The 15787-nt window shown below is 44.2% G+C and overlaps 1 protein-coding gene and 1 non-coding gene across 2 annotated transcripts in view; one reads left to right on the top strand and one right to left on the bottom strand.

The window, feature by feature from the left end:
* Window positions 1-15787, top strand: part of TMTC1 (transmembrane O-mannosyltransferase targeting cadherins 1) — a 285489-nt gene that overhangs the window by 186627 nt on the left and 83075 nt on the right. The window contains exon 10 of the mRNA XM_066368881.1: window positions 4875-5042. Coding sequence (XP_066224978.1) covers window positions 4875-5042 — 168 coding nt within the window. The remainder of the gene's footprint in view (window positions 1-4874; window positions 5043-15787) is intronic.
* TRNAA-GGC (transfer RNA alanine (anticodon GGC)) lies at window positions 1602-1677 on the bottom strand. The gene has a single exon. It is a non-coding gene; the product is annotated as a tRNA-Ala (tRNA).

The following is a 15787-nucleotide window of genomic DNA, read 5'->3' as shown; positions in this document are numbered from 1 at the left end:
TTTTCTCCCAGTTGTTCCATATACGTGCTGAGAAAAGAACAGAAGAAATCTATTTCACGGAGAAGGAAATACAAAGAAACTTTCATACTTACCCTGTATCTGTACCATGGGGTACTAGGTAAATGCACAAGAGATTCCTTAGGGGTCATTGTCCTAGAAGGTTAATGTATTCTCACATCCAAATACGTTCAGTCTTCTGAGAAATGTCCCCATCCATGAAATATGTAAGAGAGAAGAACAAAGCAAGAATGGGGACACTAGTGAGTCTCAGCTCAGAAACTGGCAGCGTCTGGGTTAAATTGGATCTCAGGAGTCCATTGGCTTCCTGGTCTTCCCGGCTACAGACTCAAGCACCTGTTCTGTGCTCAGCGTCCCAGGCTTTACTGTTTAACCATGTTGGGTCAGAGCGTCCATGAAACTGGAATAAGATCTTACCATTGAATAATTTTCCATGTGGGGATTCTACAGATCAGAATGAAGAGAACTAGGGATCTGTTGCATTTAAATTATCTAAAGTTAGGAGTTTCTTAAATCACTGATGAGATAGATAAATGTATGGTCACTCTCAGTGGGTCATTTGAGCTTGTTAAATTAAAAGGTAGACTTTCTGTTCCACTTAATAACAAAAAGGTTCTCTTTGCTGCATGTAATTAAACAAAAAGTAAAGCCATTGCAAATATAACATACTTGGTTGGCTCAGAGGTGGAAAACTGTCATCTTTTCAGGTTGATGTAAATGGGAACAAAAGTGTTGTTCTGTTATCACTCAAGAGCTCCTGGGCGAGGTTTGAGCAAGTACATTTGTACTATTTATACAATGCTTAGCAGCTCACAAAGTTCTCAAACAAGTTTAAAACATTTTTTTTATTCTAATATGAAAGGAGAAATTGTTTATTTGCATTTCCTGTTCAGTTCCCTTTGGGTGTGTGTTATAAAAGTATAAAGAGGACATGCAGGTGTATTTAGGTATTGTGTGCACTGCATGCTGGGTAGCTTGTCAATAAATCACGTTCAGAACAGGAGGTAGCATCAGCAGTGCTGCTCCTCAACTGTGCTTTGAACATGCATCTCGCTGCTGAGCTGAAACGAACATTCAGCAGCCAGTCTGGTTCTGGGTTGTCCTGGGTATGACCTTGTCACACGTCAGCGGTTTGCACTGCCTTCTTTGTGTGCTGTGTAGAGGTCTCTGGTCAGAGCCCAGATTTTCTTTAGCCAGACAAACTAGGGCAAACTCGGGTCCAGTTTTATCTCTCTAGAGGCCAGAAAAGCATGTCGCTTCTCACTTTCTTTCTTTTTTTTTTTTTTTTTTTTTTTTTTTATTTTTCTGAAGCTGGAAACGGGGAGGCAGTTAGACTGACTCCCGCATGCGCCCAACCGGGATCCACCCGGCATGCCCACCAGGGGGCGATGCCCTGCCCATCCGGGGCGTCGCTCTGTTGAGACCAGAGCCACTCTAGCGCCCTGGGCAGAGACTAACGAGCCATCCCCAGTGCCCGGGCCATCTTTCTGCTCCAATGGAGCCTCGGCTGTGAGAGGGGAAGAGAGAGACAGAGAGGAAGGAAAGGGGGAGGGGTGGAGAAGCAGATGGGTGCCCCTCCTGTGTGCCCTGGCTGGGAATCGAACCCAGGACTTCCGCATGCCAGGCCGACGCTCTACCACTGAGCCAACCGGCCAGGGCCGCTTCTCACTTTCTTGATACTCTCCTCTTTGAAAATAAAGACTTACCCTGCCCCTAGCAATGGAGAGTGGCTCTCACCTCTGCTGCTGAGATGTTTAAAGATGAAATGACATAATAGAGAAGCACTTAATCTCCGTGATATCATGTTCAAATTTATCGGAATGGGATACTCTCTAAGAAATTTGCCAACCTAAGTGGAGATTATTATATATGACTTAACATTTCTTTAAACCAAATGTCAATACAAGGACTTGCAAAAAAAATTATCCTTTTATTTGATCCCTGTGCCTGTGCCGAGTGGAAATGAATGGTGTTCTCCTTCATTTTGGTTATAGCAGGAGTCAAAAAGCTATGGCCCATGCGTGGAATCTGGCCCACCGCCTGTTTTTATAAATAAGTCTTACTGGAGCACAGCCATGCCCTTCGTTTACATAGGGTCAATGGCGGCTTTCCTGCTACAAAAATAGATTTGAATAGAAAAGACAGAGGCCTTATGGCCTGACATGCCTGATAATATTTCTTCCCTGGCCCCTTGCAGTAAAAGTATGTCAACTCCTGGATTACAGTAGAGTGTTAGGGCCAGGGGTCTTTTGATCTGACTCTTATTACTAGCCCTTGGGGCTGTGGGCAAGTTATTTAACTCCTCCAGGCTTCAGTTTCTTCCTTTATGAAAATGAAGATCCTGAGCATTAAGCTATTAAATCAGTTAATATATTTAATGCCAGCTCTGCCTTGTCCCATATGTTGTGGACAGTCCCGTGTAAAGTACTTAGCACAGCACCCAGCACAGAAGCAGCACTCGGCAGACACGTAAACATGTCAGGTAGCTAATTATCTTTGCTACTCCTTCGTGTCTCCTGCCACTTTGCAGCCATTGCTTGGGAGCTCTTGGAATGTTGGTGTTTTCCTTCCCCATGGCTGTGCCAGATGGCAGCTCTGTTCCCCACACAGACACAGAAAACAACAATTGAGAGTCCAAGGATGGAGTGGCTGGGAAGGAGGCAGGTGAAGCTGTCTGATAAGGGGTGAGGAGCACAGGCTTCAGCCGGAAGTCAGCACTCTGGCTCCGGGCCGGCGTGTGGGACGTGGGCTCCGGAATCTGAAGCTCCTGGCTCTCGGGCTTGGCTTTGCTTTGTAGCGGCTGTATGACCTAATTCTGCAAATCAGTTCACCTTTCTCTTCTCTTTGTGAAGGCAGGAGTACGAAGACAACTTAAGGGTGCATTTCAGAACTTTGTTCACAAGTCATTTTTCATGGAGGCCTTCCCTGACCATCCGTATACAATCTCAACTTTCTCCCCACTTTGGAATCCTTCTTTCTCTTGCCTGCTGGATTCTTCTCCTCCCAACATGTCATACTACTCTCTGTGACATGCTCTTTGTTTTATTTACTTCTCGGCTGTTTCTCCCCACCTGTGTGAGTTTCACAAAAATAGGAATTACTGTCTGTTTTATTTACTGATCTGTTCTTGGTGCCTGTAACAGTGTCAGGTACACAGTCAGTGTTTATCAAATATCTGTGAATGAAAGAATGGAGCCCAGAAGGCCTTCACACGGCGAGAGAGGCACCCTGCTCAGCTGGGGTTCAGGGTCTGGCTGGGGCTGGGGGAGTAAATGGTAAGCAGCCTTATGAACTTGAGACATGATGGCGGCCAGTTATGACATCAGCATGGTTGGATGTACAAAACCGGGAGATTTTTAGAAAATCTTAATACCTCCAAGGCCACAGATGGGGAGTTGTGGAAGTGGAAAGAGGGTTTTTGGTTTTTTTATTTCTTTGCACTAGTGACTCTGTTCTGACATTTGCAAAGCTCTACAAGGTGCTCATGGCAATTAAATTCAGGGATTGGGATGGGAGAGCAGGGCCATGGGCCTCCTTGGCTCAAGCCATCATCCCCCTGTGGTGAGTGTGGGAAGTGATTCCCGTGGGCCAAACAGTAAACCCTAAAACTTTAAGGATCTGGACCAGTCAACTTCTGGAACTTGAAGTATGGAGTTGAAGCCTTAACTTGAATTGATTCCCAGGGTCTCCAAGTCCTTGACACCAAAGCACAGACATTTAGAAAGGCAAACAAAAGGAAAGGGAAGAAGTGTTCCTTTTAAGGAGGTGTGTTAGAAATGAGAGTATTCAGGTATTTCCTGTTACAAAATCAACCTTCTTCATGAGACGGGAGTTCTTTGAGGGCAAGGCCTCTGTTTTGTTCATAATTCTATTTTTAGAGTTTGGCATATTGCCAATCACCATAGAGAGCAAATGAATGAAGAATTGAATAAATAAGCAGACTCTGTCAGTTTGGGCTTCTGTATAACATTAGTAGTCTGACTAATGTAGGATATCTTTACATAAGCTTGCTTCATTCTTAAATATTCTGTAATAATTTGTAGTTATCATCTTTGGAATGAAGTGGGTTTTGACTAAAATGCACACAACAGTAATGGACACAACTAAATGTTTATGTTTCTCTGAGGCCATTCGGCAGCCAAGAAGCATCCCTGTGGGTGTGTAATGATGTTAGGAACCACGTTCTGTTCACCAAGCCAAAGGCATTTAGAGACATAATTTCCATATGCCAAATTTCTGCTCTGATAACATACGGGATTCTTCCTGTTTGTTTGGAAAGCTGAGCCAACGCCAGCTAGGGAATTACTTTATCAATACAGCTTGTCTGTGATAAGCTCCAAGCTACAAGGCTCAGGAGTTGGCCTGTGGATAGATTTCCTTCAGCTTAAGGACTTGACTGACACGTCCCTGGTGACAGAGACCAATGGCCTTTGGTGGCCAGTATCCTTCCCAGGGCCTGAGAGGGAGTTCTCAGGGACTGTCTCCTACAAAGCTCTGATATGACTTGCTGTAGCACAGAGTCTGCATTTGGACACATGGTGTCAGTAACATGAGGGATCGGGGGTCCAAGAGTCCATTCAGGACCCAAGAACATCCTCAAGGGACTTCTCCTGATGCCTGAGCTGAAGAGATCCAAGGCAGTTTGAACCTGTTCTCCACGTTAATGCCAGAGCACTAGCCGGTGTGCTGGCGTAGCTGAGAACTAGCATGTGGACGCTGTGTAAGACGGGGAAGTGTATAGTTGTTTTTCTATCACAGGGCAAGCTTTATTTGAAAGTGAGTTTTATGAGATAAAATGCTCAGGGGACAACGTAGTAACCCCCGGAGTAATCCCGCTTCCCCACCCTGTCTTCCAGCATGGGCTACTGCATCCTCTTTGTGCACGGACTGAGCAAGCTCTGCAGCTGGCTGCACCGCTGTGGGGCCACCACCCTGACTGTGTCCACTGTGCTGCTGCTGTTGCTCTTCTCTTGGAAAACTGTGAAGCAGAATGAAGTCTGGCTGTCAAGAGAGTCCCTCTTCAGGTATGATTAGGCGGATCAAAGTGACCTCTTTCTAACAATATGTATTACTCCAGAAAAAAAAAAATTTCAGTCAAGTTTTAAATGGAATATGTCATTTCATTTTGTTTTAACTTTGATTTTAAAAGAATGATATTATATCAAGTTTTACAGGAGCTTCTGCTAAGTGAATGTATGAAAATAAGGCTTGTGGGAAGGTGTTGGGTCTTGATGACGCGCGGGGCTGTAAAATCAGCTTTAAGCATAAGGAAATGGTAGTCTGATTTCACTGTTCAGACAAGTGAATGGGAAATGTAAGCACATAGCAAGAGGGAAAGGAAATACAAGATATTTTTCTTTAAATATTCCCATACTATTAAGTTGTAATCTGTGGTCTAGTTGCTTTATTTTAAATGTTAACTGTGAATGAGGAAATTAAAAGACTTTTTTTTTGTCCCAGTAAGTTTTTATGTGGTATGGAAGCTGTTTCTGAATATGACAATGTCAGCTGCTAGCCCTGAGCTTGTCATAAAGTATAAACATTCTTTGGGACGGTAGCTCACCAGCCTGTGCTCCTGGGGCTTAGTCTGTCTCCCGAATGCCACGGGGTTGGCGACCTTCACCCGTGCTCCGCTGTCACTGCCACCCTTGGCGTGCAAACAGTATTTCCCCAGTCTCCCAGGGATCCCCGGCCTGTGCCGCTCTCTGTCCTGACTTAGGACCCAATTGGTCAGGTCAGTCAACACAGTTTTTACGTGGTTCCCTGCTCAGGTGGTACCCACAACTTATTCTTCTAAGGAAAACACTGAAACCAAATTGGGGTCACTTGGGGAAAAGGGGTAGTAAATATTGGGTGAGTATAGGAAAGTGCACAGAGCTGATTGGCTAGTCGGGTGAAGGAGCTGGCACACAGCAGGCAGGAAACAGGCCTCTGGATGGTCTGTCTTGAGCACTTGTGCCCTCTCATGGGAATGAGTGGGGGCACTGTTGGTCAAATAAGTTTGTAAATATGATATATATGTTTGCTCGCTTATAGTTTGTATTGGATGTGGGGGACAGGCTGTAAGCAGGCAGGATCATTATAGCCTAAGGCTTAGTTTTAAAACTAAGCTTTTCCCCACACCCTTGACTATGGCATGATAGGGGGTGGTGCACTCTCATGAGAAATCCCATCATGCTTCAGATAAGTGACTTTGTATCAGAGACTTCCTTCTTTGTATATTGGATTAAAGGTTTTGATTTCTACACTACAAAATGGAGCAAGACCGGGAGCTTGCTCTCTCTTGGTTTCTGAGATTAGCATTAGAGGTAAGAGCAGAGACAGGCCATGTGGAGGAGAGAAGAAGCAGCCAAGAGTGCTGAAGGAGAAGCCAGTTTGTGCAGAGAGAAGGAGATGGGGAACAGAGGTAAACCTTTGATTCTAGGAAACTCAGATAAGTTAGTGGCTTTGGGAGCCCTGAATGGAAAGGGAAGTGTTTTCCCACTGTGTGTATTTCTTGCCTGCTAGGATTAAAGCTAATGGCCCACCAGTTCTTGGCTCCATTGTTTCATTACCGTCTGTCCGAATCAAATGCGAACCTGCACGGGCCAGGCGTCTGTGCTGGTGGCCACGGCTACTGGCTTTGCTACTGGCTTTACAGACACTTACACCAGTTTTGTTTCTTTTCCTTTTCTTTCTTTTCTTGTTTTTGTTTTTTTGTTTTTTATTTCCATATCAACATCCTGGGGAAATAAAGTGCTCCAGCTGAGCTTCAGCTTCAGTCATGCACCTGCCCCTTGTCCCCACAAGGGCACGGAGGTGACTGATGTGGCCCAAAAAGCTACTCTGGCATCCAAGGGGCGAGTCAGTGCAGGCAGAGTGCCTTGGGGTCCGCTGAGGCTGCACACTGGGAGACAAGGGAATTCCCACAGGAAATCCAAGTGCTGTAGGAGAGGCCTAGGCTCTGGGCTACTGAAAACGAGTGAATGGATAAATAATTAAGTAAATGAATGAACCAACAAATAAGTCAAATTTTCACTGCACTCTTCATGTATTTGAAAATAATATATCTGATTCTACTATTGGGCAATTTAACTTTTTAATAGAAAAAAAATTAGTCTGGCATGCACCTCTTATTAGTTTATTTAGGATTACTATATCATTGTTATCATCATTATTTCAGTGGATACTCTAGGGGCCTGCTGCTGTGTAAGGTGTTTTGTGTGGATTTCTTTTTTTTTCTTAATAATTTTATGTTTCACTTTTAGGCTTCAAAACCTTTCAGCCTCTGTCCTGCCCCTGCCCCTTCAGTGCGGTTCTCACACGTCACAGTAGACGAGTTTCCTCAGGGCCGAGGTCGTTCAGTAAACACAAGGGCACTGCAGTTTAGGAACATGACTTCCTCCTCGTCTCTGGCGGCGTAGTGCCTTTTCTGTTGCTTTCAGTAGTGAGTGCTTTAATGAGGAACTCGACAACAGTCCTGCCCTGTGTCATGTCCTCTCCTTGACTAAAGGTACTGACAGCGGTTGTGTCTTCTAATGACTTCTGCTGTTTAATCAGAGCAACTTTGGACATGGATTTTGGTAGGCGGCAGTTTATTCCTAAGATGACAAGTTAGTGTTCAAACCTTCTACGGTTGATGCCAGCAATTTTAAAAACAAAGAAAAACAATAAGCTCACTGACCTTTCTATCCAGAAGCTTCTGTTCTTTTAATGTGGAAGTGTATAGTAAGTGAGCAGCTGATTACGAAAACGTAGCCGTTCTTCCCACGTGCTTGAGGAGACTCTGCCCCGAGAGGCCTTGGGCGAGCAGAAGGAACCTTATGTCATGTGCAAGTCAAAGCTGCAGACAGTTTTTAGAAAATGTTGCTGGATATAATTTATCTATGTCCCCAAGAAAACTTTCAGACTCTGAGACTTTAAGAGGATTCTTTTTCCTTCAAGGCCAAATGTTTGTACATATTCATCTGTGTTGAGTAATGTTCAAATAAATTAAACAAATATTTACCAACATTCTGTGGAGCAAAATAGGGTTAGCGGTTGGGGGTGGGGCCTGGATGGGTTCCTGGCACCCTCCAGGACCCTCACGGAGTAACTGTCATCTTGGGCAAGTTGCTTAACTCCATGCTGTAGTTTCTTCATGTTGAACTTTTGAATAATGCAAGTGTTTATCTCCTGGATGGAGTGTAGAGAGAAAAAGAAAAAGGATGTGAAAGATGCAAAAGACAGTGTGCAGCATATGCTAAATACTATGCCGAGTTGTCAGATTTTTAAAATCCACTGTGTTGTATGATGGGAGTGGGGAAGAGGTTGATTGCAGAGGAGCTGGAAGACTGCATGGAAGTCAGACATGTGAACACATTTTGATACAATGTAATAAGTAGCAAACAGAAGTACATGCAAGACACTATACCTGCAGGCAGGTGACTAAGACCAATTCAGGCCTTCACAGACTGGTCTCCTGTAGGCCTGAGCTGAGTGTGGAAGGATGAGAAAACCCCAAAATAGCCATAATGACCAAAAAAACCAAGCTGGCTGAATTCAGTAAGAAAAAGTTGCAATTGTTCTACATAAGCTAATGTCTTTGGTGGCAAGGGCCCTGTATCAGGTTCCTCCTCTGTCCCAAACAATAACCCATTGGCCATTGTTAGGACACATGGTCTTATCAAGGCCTCGCTAATTATATGGGGTCAGAAAACCCAAATTTCAGTCAAGTTCTGTCCTTCCTAACTGAGACCTTCTCTCATAGAAAAGATCCCACTGTGTGTTGTAGTTTTTGGGGTGACAGATGTAGGGTCGCCTCGCGGCTTTGTACTTCTATTGACAACAAAACTTTATACATAGCCTGACCAGGCAGTGGTGCAGTGGATGGAGCGTCAGACTGGGATGCAGAGGACCCAGGTTCGAGACCCCGAGGTCGCCAGCTTGAGCGTGGGCTCATCTGGTTTGAGCAAAAGCTCACCAGCTTGGACCCAAGGTTGCTGGCTTGAGCAAGGGGTTACTCGGTCTGCTGAAGGCGCGCGGTCAAGGCACATATGAAAAAGCAATCACTGAACAACTAAGGTGTTGTAATGCACAACAAAAATCTAATGATTGATGCTTCTTATCTCTCCATTCCTGTCTGTCTGTCCCTATCTCTCTTTCTCTGTCTCTGTAGAAAAACAACAAACAAAAACTTTACACACAAAAGTGGGTGGTAAGTAAAAAAAGGTTGACTACCCCTGGTTTAAATGATCCACAAGCCATCACTTAAGAATTTATGGTCTACCAGGGGTCTCAAACTCAACTCAGCATGTGGGCCGTAGAGCAAGATCACAGCCGTTTGGCGGGCCGCACTAGGTCTACAAAAGGCAACTGTTACGCAACACTTTTCTCACTGCAGTTGGAAACAAAAAAAAATCAGTACAAAATTGTTCGGCGGGCCGCGAGTTTGAGACCCCTGGAGCCTGAACAGGCAGTGGTACAGTGGTTAGAATGTCGGCCTGGGATGCTGAGGACCCAGGTTCGAAACCTCGAAGTTGCCAGCTTGAGTGTGGCCTCATCTGGCTTAAGTGTGCACTCACCAGCCTGAGTACAGGGTCACAAACAAAGAAAAACAATAAGCTCACTGACCTTTCTATCCAGAAGCTTCTGTTCTTTTAATGTGGAAGTGTATAGTAAGTGAGCAGCTGATTACTGGCTTGAGCGTGGGATCATAGACACAACCCCGTGGTCACTGGCTTGCACCCAAAGGTTGCTGGCTTGAAGCCCGAGGTCGCTGGCCTAAGTAACTTAAGTTCAAGGTCACTGGCTTAAGCAAGGGGTCACTTGCTCTGCTGGAGCCCTAACACCCCTCCACCCCAGTCAAGACACATATGAGAAAGCAATCAATGAACAACTAAGGTACTGCAACAAAGAATTGATGCTTCTCATCTGTCTCCTATTCCTGTCTGTCTGTCTCTCTCTCTCACTAAGGAAAAAAAAAGAAAGAATTTATGGTCTAGAATCTAGATCATCCTCCCCCTCTGTAGGAAACACATTTCTCTTTCTTCCCCTCTGAATTAGTGGGCCAGAGAGATCAGCATACTTTCCAGGATGGATAGGATAAACCAGGAATTGGAAAATTCTTTTGCAAAGGGCCAGATAGTAAATATTTTAGACTTTGTGGGCCATGTATTCTCTTTTGTAACTACTCCACTTTGCTACTGTTTCCTGAAAGAGATAAGAAGGACATTAGGTAAACATGTTGATACATCTGTGGCCCACAGGGCCATAATTTGCTTACCAATAAAATGTTGTGGTAGTGAACCTTTTTTTAAAAAAGATGTTTATTGATTTTAAAGAGGAAAAGAAGAGAGAGAGGTAGAGGAGATTGGAGAACGAAAGTATCAACTCAGAGTTGCTTCAAATTAGTTGTTCATTGCTCGCTTGTTATACTATGTGCCTTGACCAGGTAAGCCCAGGGTTTCAAACCAGTGACCTCAGTGTTCCAGTGTACAGTACATTCATACTACACATCCACTGTATCCACTGCACCATCACAGGCTAGATGTGATGGTGAAATTCTAAGCTTACTAGTATCTTCTGGTACCATTTTCATTGAGCATCAAATATTGATCAACTTTAGGAACTATTCTAACCATATATTGGCCTTAGTTGAAATCTCTGCTCAACTACTTCCTAGGTCTATGACCTTAGAAAAAGATTTTAATCTCTCTGAGCTTCAACTTGCTCATCTATAATATGGAATGTTGGTCAAATAAGTTTTTAAATATGATATATAGGTTTGCTCGCTTATAGTGTGCATTGGGTGTGGGGGACAGGCTGTAAGCAGGAAGAGTTGTTATACCCTAAGGCTTAGTTTTAAGACTAAGCCTTTCCAACCCCAAGTGACTTTGTATCAGAGGCTTACTTGTTTGTATATTGGATTAAAGGTTTTGATTTCTACACTATAAAATGGGGCAGACCGGGAGCTTGCTCTCTCTCGGTTCCTGAGATTAGCATTAGAGGAGAGAGCAGAGAAAGAAGAGCAGAGAAAGTCCACGTGGAGGAGAGGAGAAGCAGCCACGATGGCGGAGTGCTGAAGGAGAAGTCAGTTTGTGCAGAGAGAAGGAGATGGGGAACAGAGGTGAATAAGGCTGGTGAGGTAGAAAACTTTGATTCCAGGAAACTCGGATATATCAGTGGCTTTGGGAGCCCTGAATGGAAAGGGAAGTATTTTCCCACTGTGTGTATTTCTTGCCTGCCAGGTGCAAGGTAGGATAAAGATAATGGCCCACAAGTTCTTGGCTCTGTTGTTTCATTACCGTCTGTCCAAATCAAATGCGATCCTGCATGGGCCAGACGGCTGTGATGGTGTCCATGGCTACTGGCTTTACATGGGAGATACAGTACATTCATACTACACATCTGATAGGTTACTGAATGATAAAATGAGATTGTTCGTCAAATAAGTTTTTAAATATGACATATGTTTGCTCGCTTTTGGTGTGGGAGACAGGCTATAAGCTGGCAAAGTTGTTATAACCTAAGGCTTAGTTTTAAGACTAAGCCTTTCCCCCCCTAAAGTAGTACATTCTCATGAGGAATCCCATTATGCCTCAGAATAGTGACTTTGTATCAGAGACCTCCTTGTTTGTATATTGGATTAAAGGTTTTGATTTCTACACTATAAAGTAGGGCAGACCCGGAGCTGGCTCTCTCTTGGTTCCTGAGATTAGCATTAGAGAGCAGAGAGCAGATAAAGGCCACATGGAGGAGAGGAGAAGCAGCCACGATGGTGGAGTGCTGAAGGAGAAGACAGTTTGTGCAGAGAGAAGGAAATGGGGAACAGAGGTGAATAAGGCTAGTGAGCTAGAAACCTTTGATTATAGGAAACTCGGATAAGTCAGTAGCTTTGTGAGCACTGAATGAGTGGGTTTTGGAGCCCACTGTGTGCGTTTCTTGCCTGCCGAGTGCAAGCTAGGATTAAAGATGATGGCCCACCAGTTCTTGGCTCCGTTGTTTCATTACCGTCTGTCCGAATCTAATGTGAACCTGCATGGGCCAGGCGGTTGTGATGGTGGCCGTGGCTACCAGTTTTACAGAGATAATCCATGGAGGTGGGTGCTTAACCCAGTGCTTGATTCGCAGTAAGCATTACTGCCATCCTAAGTGTGACATTGTGAAGCCTCAGGTTATAGCAGGGTCAGAGTCGAGGAGAATTAATATTTCTTCTTACTTATCTTTCCTGTCAACCTTTGGCTGAACACCACTGATGTTTTTTAAAAAATGTTTGTTATCTAATCAGGAACTTGGGGATGGTTCTCCTTACCTATTGTCCAGTGGTGCCAAGAAAACAGATTGATGTTCTGCAAACTTGGAGATATACCTACAGAAGTGGCTTCTTTTTTTTATGCTATTTTTCAAGTGTGCAAGGGTGTGAGGGAGAATTACAAAGTGCATGAATTAAGATCCTGAGTTGAAAAGGAGATTTTTTTTATAATCATTGTTGTAATTATTAATAAGGTTTGGAATCCAGCCATATCATTTCTGAGTGGAGTAAACATGGGTAAAGCTGCATGTTTCTAATAAAACAGCTGTGAGTACTACATCATAGCACCCAGAACAGAGCTGAGAATTCTGGCTCTGGGGGAAGAGCAACCTGGCCAGTTAGAACAACATGGAAAGTTTTGCCTTTGGCCAGCTGTTTATTTGCCTTTTTTTTTTTTTAATAAAATGTTCATTGTAAAATAAGAGGCTGGAAAAACACAGCAGAAAAAAAAAACCACAGAGAGAACATAAAGGTCAAAAACAACAATAGGAGAAGCAGCATGTCCTCAGGCTTTCAGTGACTCCACCCACATCTGCTTGCCTGTTAGGAATATTATTACTTCCTCCTGCCGGCACTGGACACTGCCCTGACCTTGGCAATTGTCCATTCCTCCCTGAAACGTAAATTAGATCAACCAGCTAATCACACAGAGGGAAAGATCAATCTCAGTAAATAGGCCAGTTATCTTCATGCTGAAGCCAAAGTTATCTTTAAAACTGACCTGTTGCCATGTATATTTTAGGTCTGGATAATATCTATATATCTCAGAAATTTTCCTGGGAAAAAAACTTGGATTTTTTAAGCCATTACTATCACACAGACCCAGTTCCTGCCTCTGTGACTAATTTCACTTTGGGTGATGTCCATTTTAAATATTATATTTAAATCCTAGCTCTGTGTGTCAGCTGGCGGATCACCATCGGGGTATTCAAGGAAACTGGTTTCCGTGGAGCACCCGAATGTCAGCCTTTGTACATCTTTCCACTGAGAGGGAAGGTCCAGTCCCAGCTGCTAACGTTCAAAGAGCTTTACCTGGGGAACAAAATGGGGGAACCCCAAAGTTCAGAATCCAGATTTCACTTCATCTGCCTTTGAGGTGCAGCGCTCTCCCCAGCTTCAGCTGTACCCATTGTTCCTGAGTGCAAACCTCTCTGGTTCAGCTTTTCTAGAGGTCAACTCCTGCCTTCTGCTAGGATAGGGAAAGAACAGTTGAAAAAGTCACTGGATAGGGTAGGGAAGAGGATCAGGACTCTTAACTGCTCCTGATGCAAATTTAGGGTCCGTCTGCTTTCAGCCTCACCCTGCTCCCCCCCCCCCCCAAATCCTAACTACCCGCAGTACTTTTGAAATCTCTGAAGTGAAAAAGGAGAAGAAACCAGAAGAATGCAGAGGAAAGAGGGGCCTGCAATGTCTGGGGTCTTACACTCTAGCCTGTGATCTCAGTGTTCTTGACTGAGGGAACAAGGGAAGACAGAACTGTTTGAAAAATAACAAACCATGGTGTGGACCTTGCTGGTTATCAGTTGCTTGAAATGAACTGCAGCTCCAGTAAGAAGAATGAGTGGTAGGATTATCAAGGACAGACCCTCCGGCTACCTCCCCTTTCCCTCCCTAAGACAGGAAAGTCAAGTAGGCCTGCAAACAAATAAGTCATAGAAATCAGGCATTTGTCAAGTGAAAGCTAAAGCTCTAAAGGTATATAAGATGTAAGAAATCTAACTTCGGGAAGCATGTGTTTTGGTTGCCTCTGTCGGGGACACGCTGCTCCACCAGCTGAATAAATCCTACTTCCTTCATCAAGTTGTCTGGCCGTTTTTGTCCTCTTTTGATTCCTGCAATAGAAGCAGCCATAAATAAGGTTGGAGTCAGCTGCTTTTTGATGATCTGTTGCTCTTGGCTTGGTCTCTAGCTTCCCACACTCCCTAGAACTTCTCTCCCTGAAAGGTTCTTCAGGCATCTGGCCAGTGGACTGTAAGAGGGGCGATCTTTGCTGGTCGTAGGGGCTATTGTGACAAAAGTCCAACAGAGGTTACAGTGCCCTAACATATTCCCTCAACAAGTTTTAACACTTTGTATGAAATTTCCCTAATAAGCTTATGTTGGGCAGATAAAATATATTATGCTCACTTTGTTAAAGATGGCACTGGCCACGTGGAAGCCTGTCGCCCAGGTGCTTGCCTGGGATGGTGTGATTATGTTAATATGTGTTGGAGGAGGGCTTTCACACTGTATAGCCAGTAGTCACGGCCACCATCACAGTCTCCTGGCCAATGCAGGTTCACATTTGATTCAGACAGTCGGTAATGAAACAACGGAGCCAAGAACTGGTGGGCCATCATCTTTATCCTACCCAGTGGGCAAGTAAAAACATACACTGGGCTCCAAAACCCATTCATTTAGTGTTCACAAAGCTACTGACTTATCCGAGTTTTCCCAGGATCAGAAGTTTATAGCTCACCAGTCTCATTCACCTCTGTTTTCCATCTCCTTCTCTCTGCACAAACATTGCACAGACTGGCTTCTCCCTCAACACTCCACCATCTTGGCTGCTTCTCCTGGCCTCCTCCACGTGGCTTTTCTCTGCTCTCCTCTCTGCTCCTTCCTCTAATGCTAATCTCAGGGACAGAGAGAGAGCAAGCTCCCGGTCTGCCCCACTTTATAGTGTAGAAACCAGAATCTTTAATCCAATATAAAAACAAGGAAGTCTCTGATACAAAGTCACTTATCTGAGGCATGATGGGATTGTACCACCCCACATCAAAAAGGGTGAGAAAGGCTTAGTCCCAAAACCAAGCCCCAGGCTACAAGGATCCTGCCTGCCCACAGACCGCCCCCAACACACATTAATATCACCTGGGCGATGGGCTTCCACGTGGGCAGTACCATCTTTAACAAAGTGAGCATAATATATTTTATCTGCCCAACAATCCACCCCTATGCTCACTTTACTATCCACAATCTACACCACCAGCATCTCTGTGCAAGGAAACTAGGCACATTACACAAATTATAAATGCATGATAAATCATACAATTTCAACAATTATAAAGATACATTTCACCAGTCTCTGAGCACTTTGCCAAAAGTGCAAAATGTCCTCTGTCTTCTTTCTAGCCATGGGAAAAGCTTCCCGGGGTAGGGGAAGGGCCTCCAGCAAAGGTATTTCACGTTGTCCAAACTCCATAAGTCCATCCAACAAAGGAGCCAGTGCTCACTCCGGTCGTAGTTCAGGAAATCAGTCCACACACATAAGATAAGGAGAGAAACTAAATGAAATTACCTTTGCTAAAAATGTTGGGGCTAGCTTATAGTCCCCACTTGCTTAGTTTACAAGTTTTATACATATAAAGGATTTCAAAAGAGATGATTATTAGAAAGCATATAAAATGTTACAGAATGCAGGTTTTTCAAGCAAGGGGAGTGGGCTCGTGATCCCTTTGAGGAGTATACATCACTCTCAGGACTCCAGTGGGGGAGGAAGAGTTAGGATCAGTGTAG

Source organism: Saccopteryx leptura, chromosome 2 (genome assembly GCF_036850995.1).
Source record: "Saccopteryx leptura isolate mSacLep1 chromosome 2, mSacLep1_pri_phased_curated, whole genome shotgun sequence".
In the NCBI taxonomy this organism is placed as follows: Eukaryota; Metazoa; Chordata; class Mammalia; order Chiroptera; family Emballonuridae; genus Saccopteryx; species Saccopteryx leptura.
This window is presented reverse-complemented; position numbering and strand designations above follow the sequence as displayed.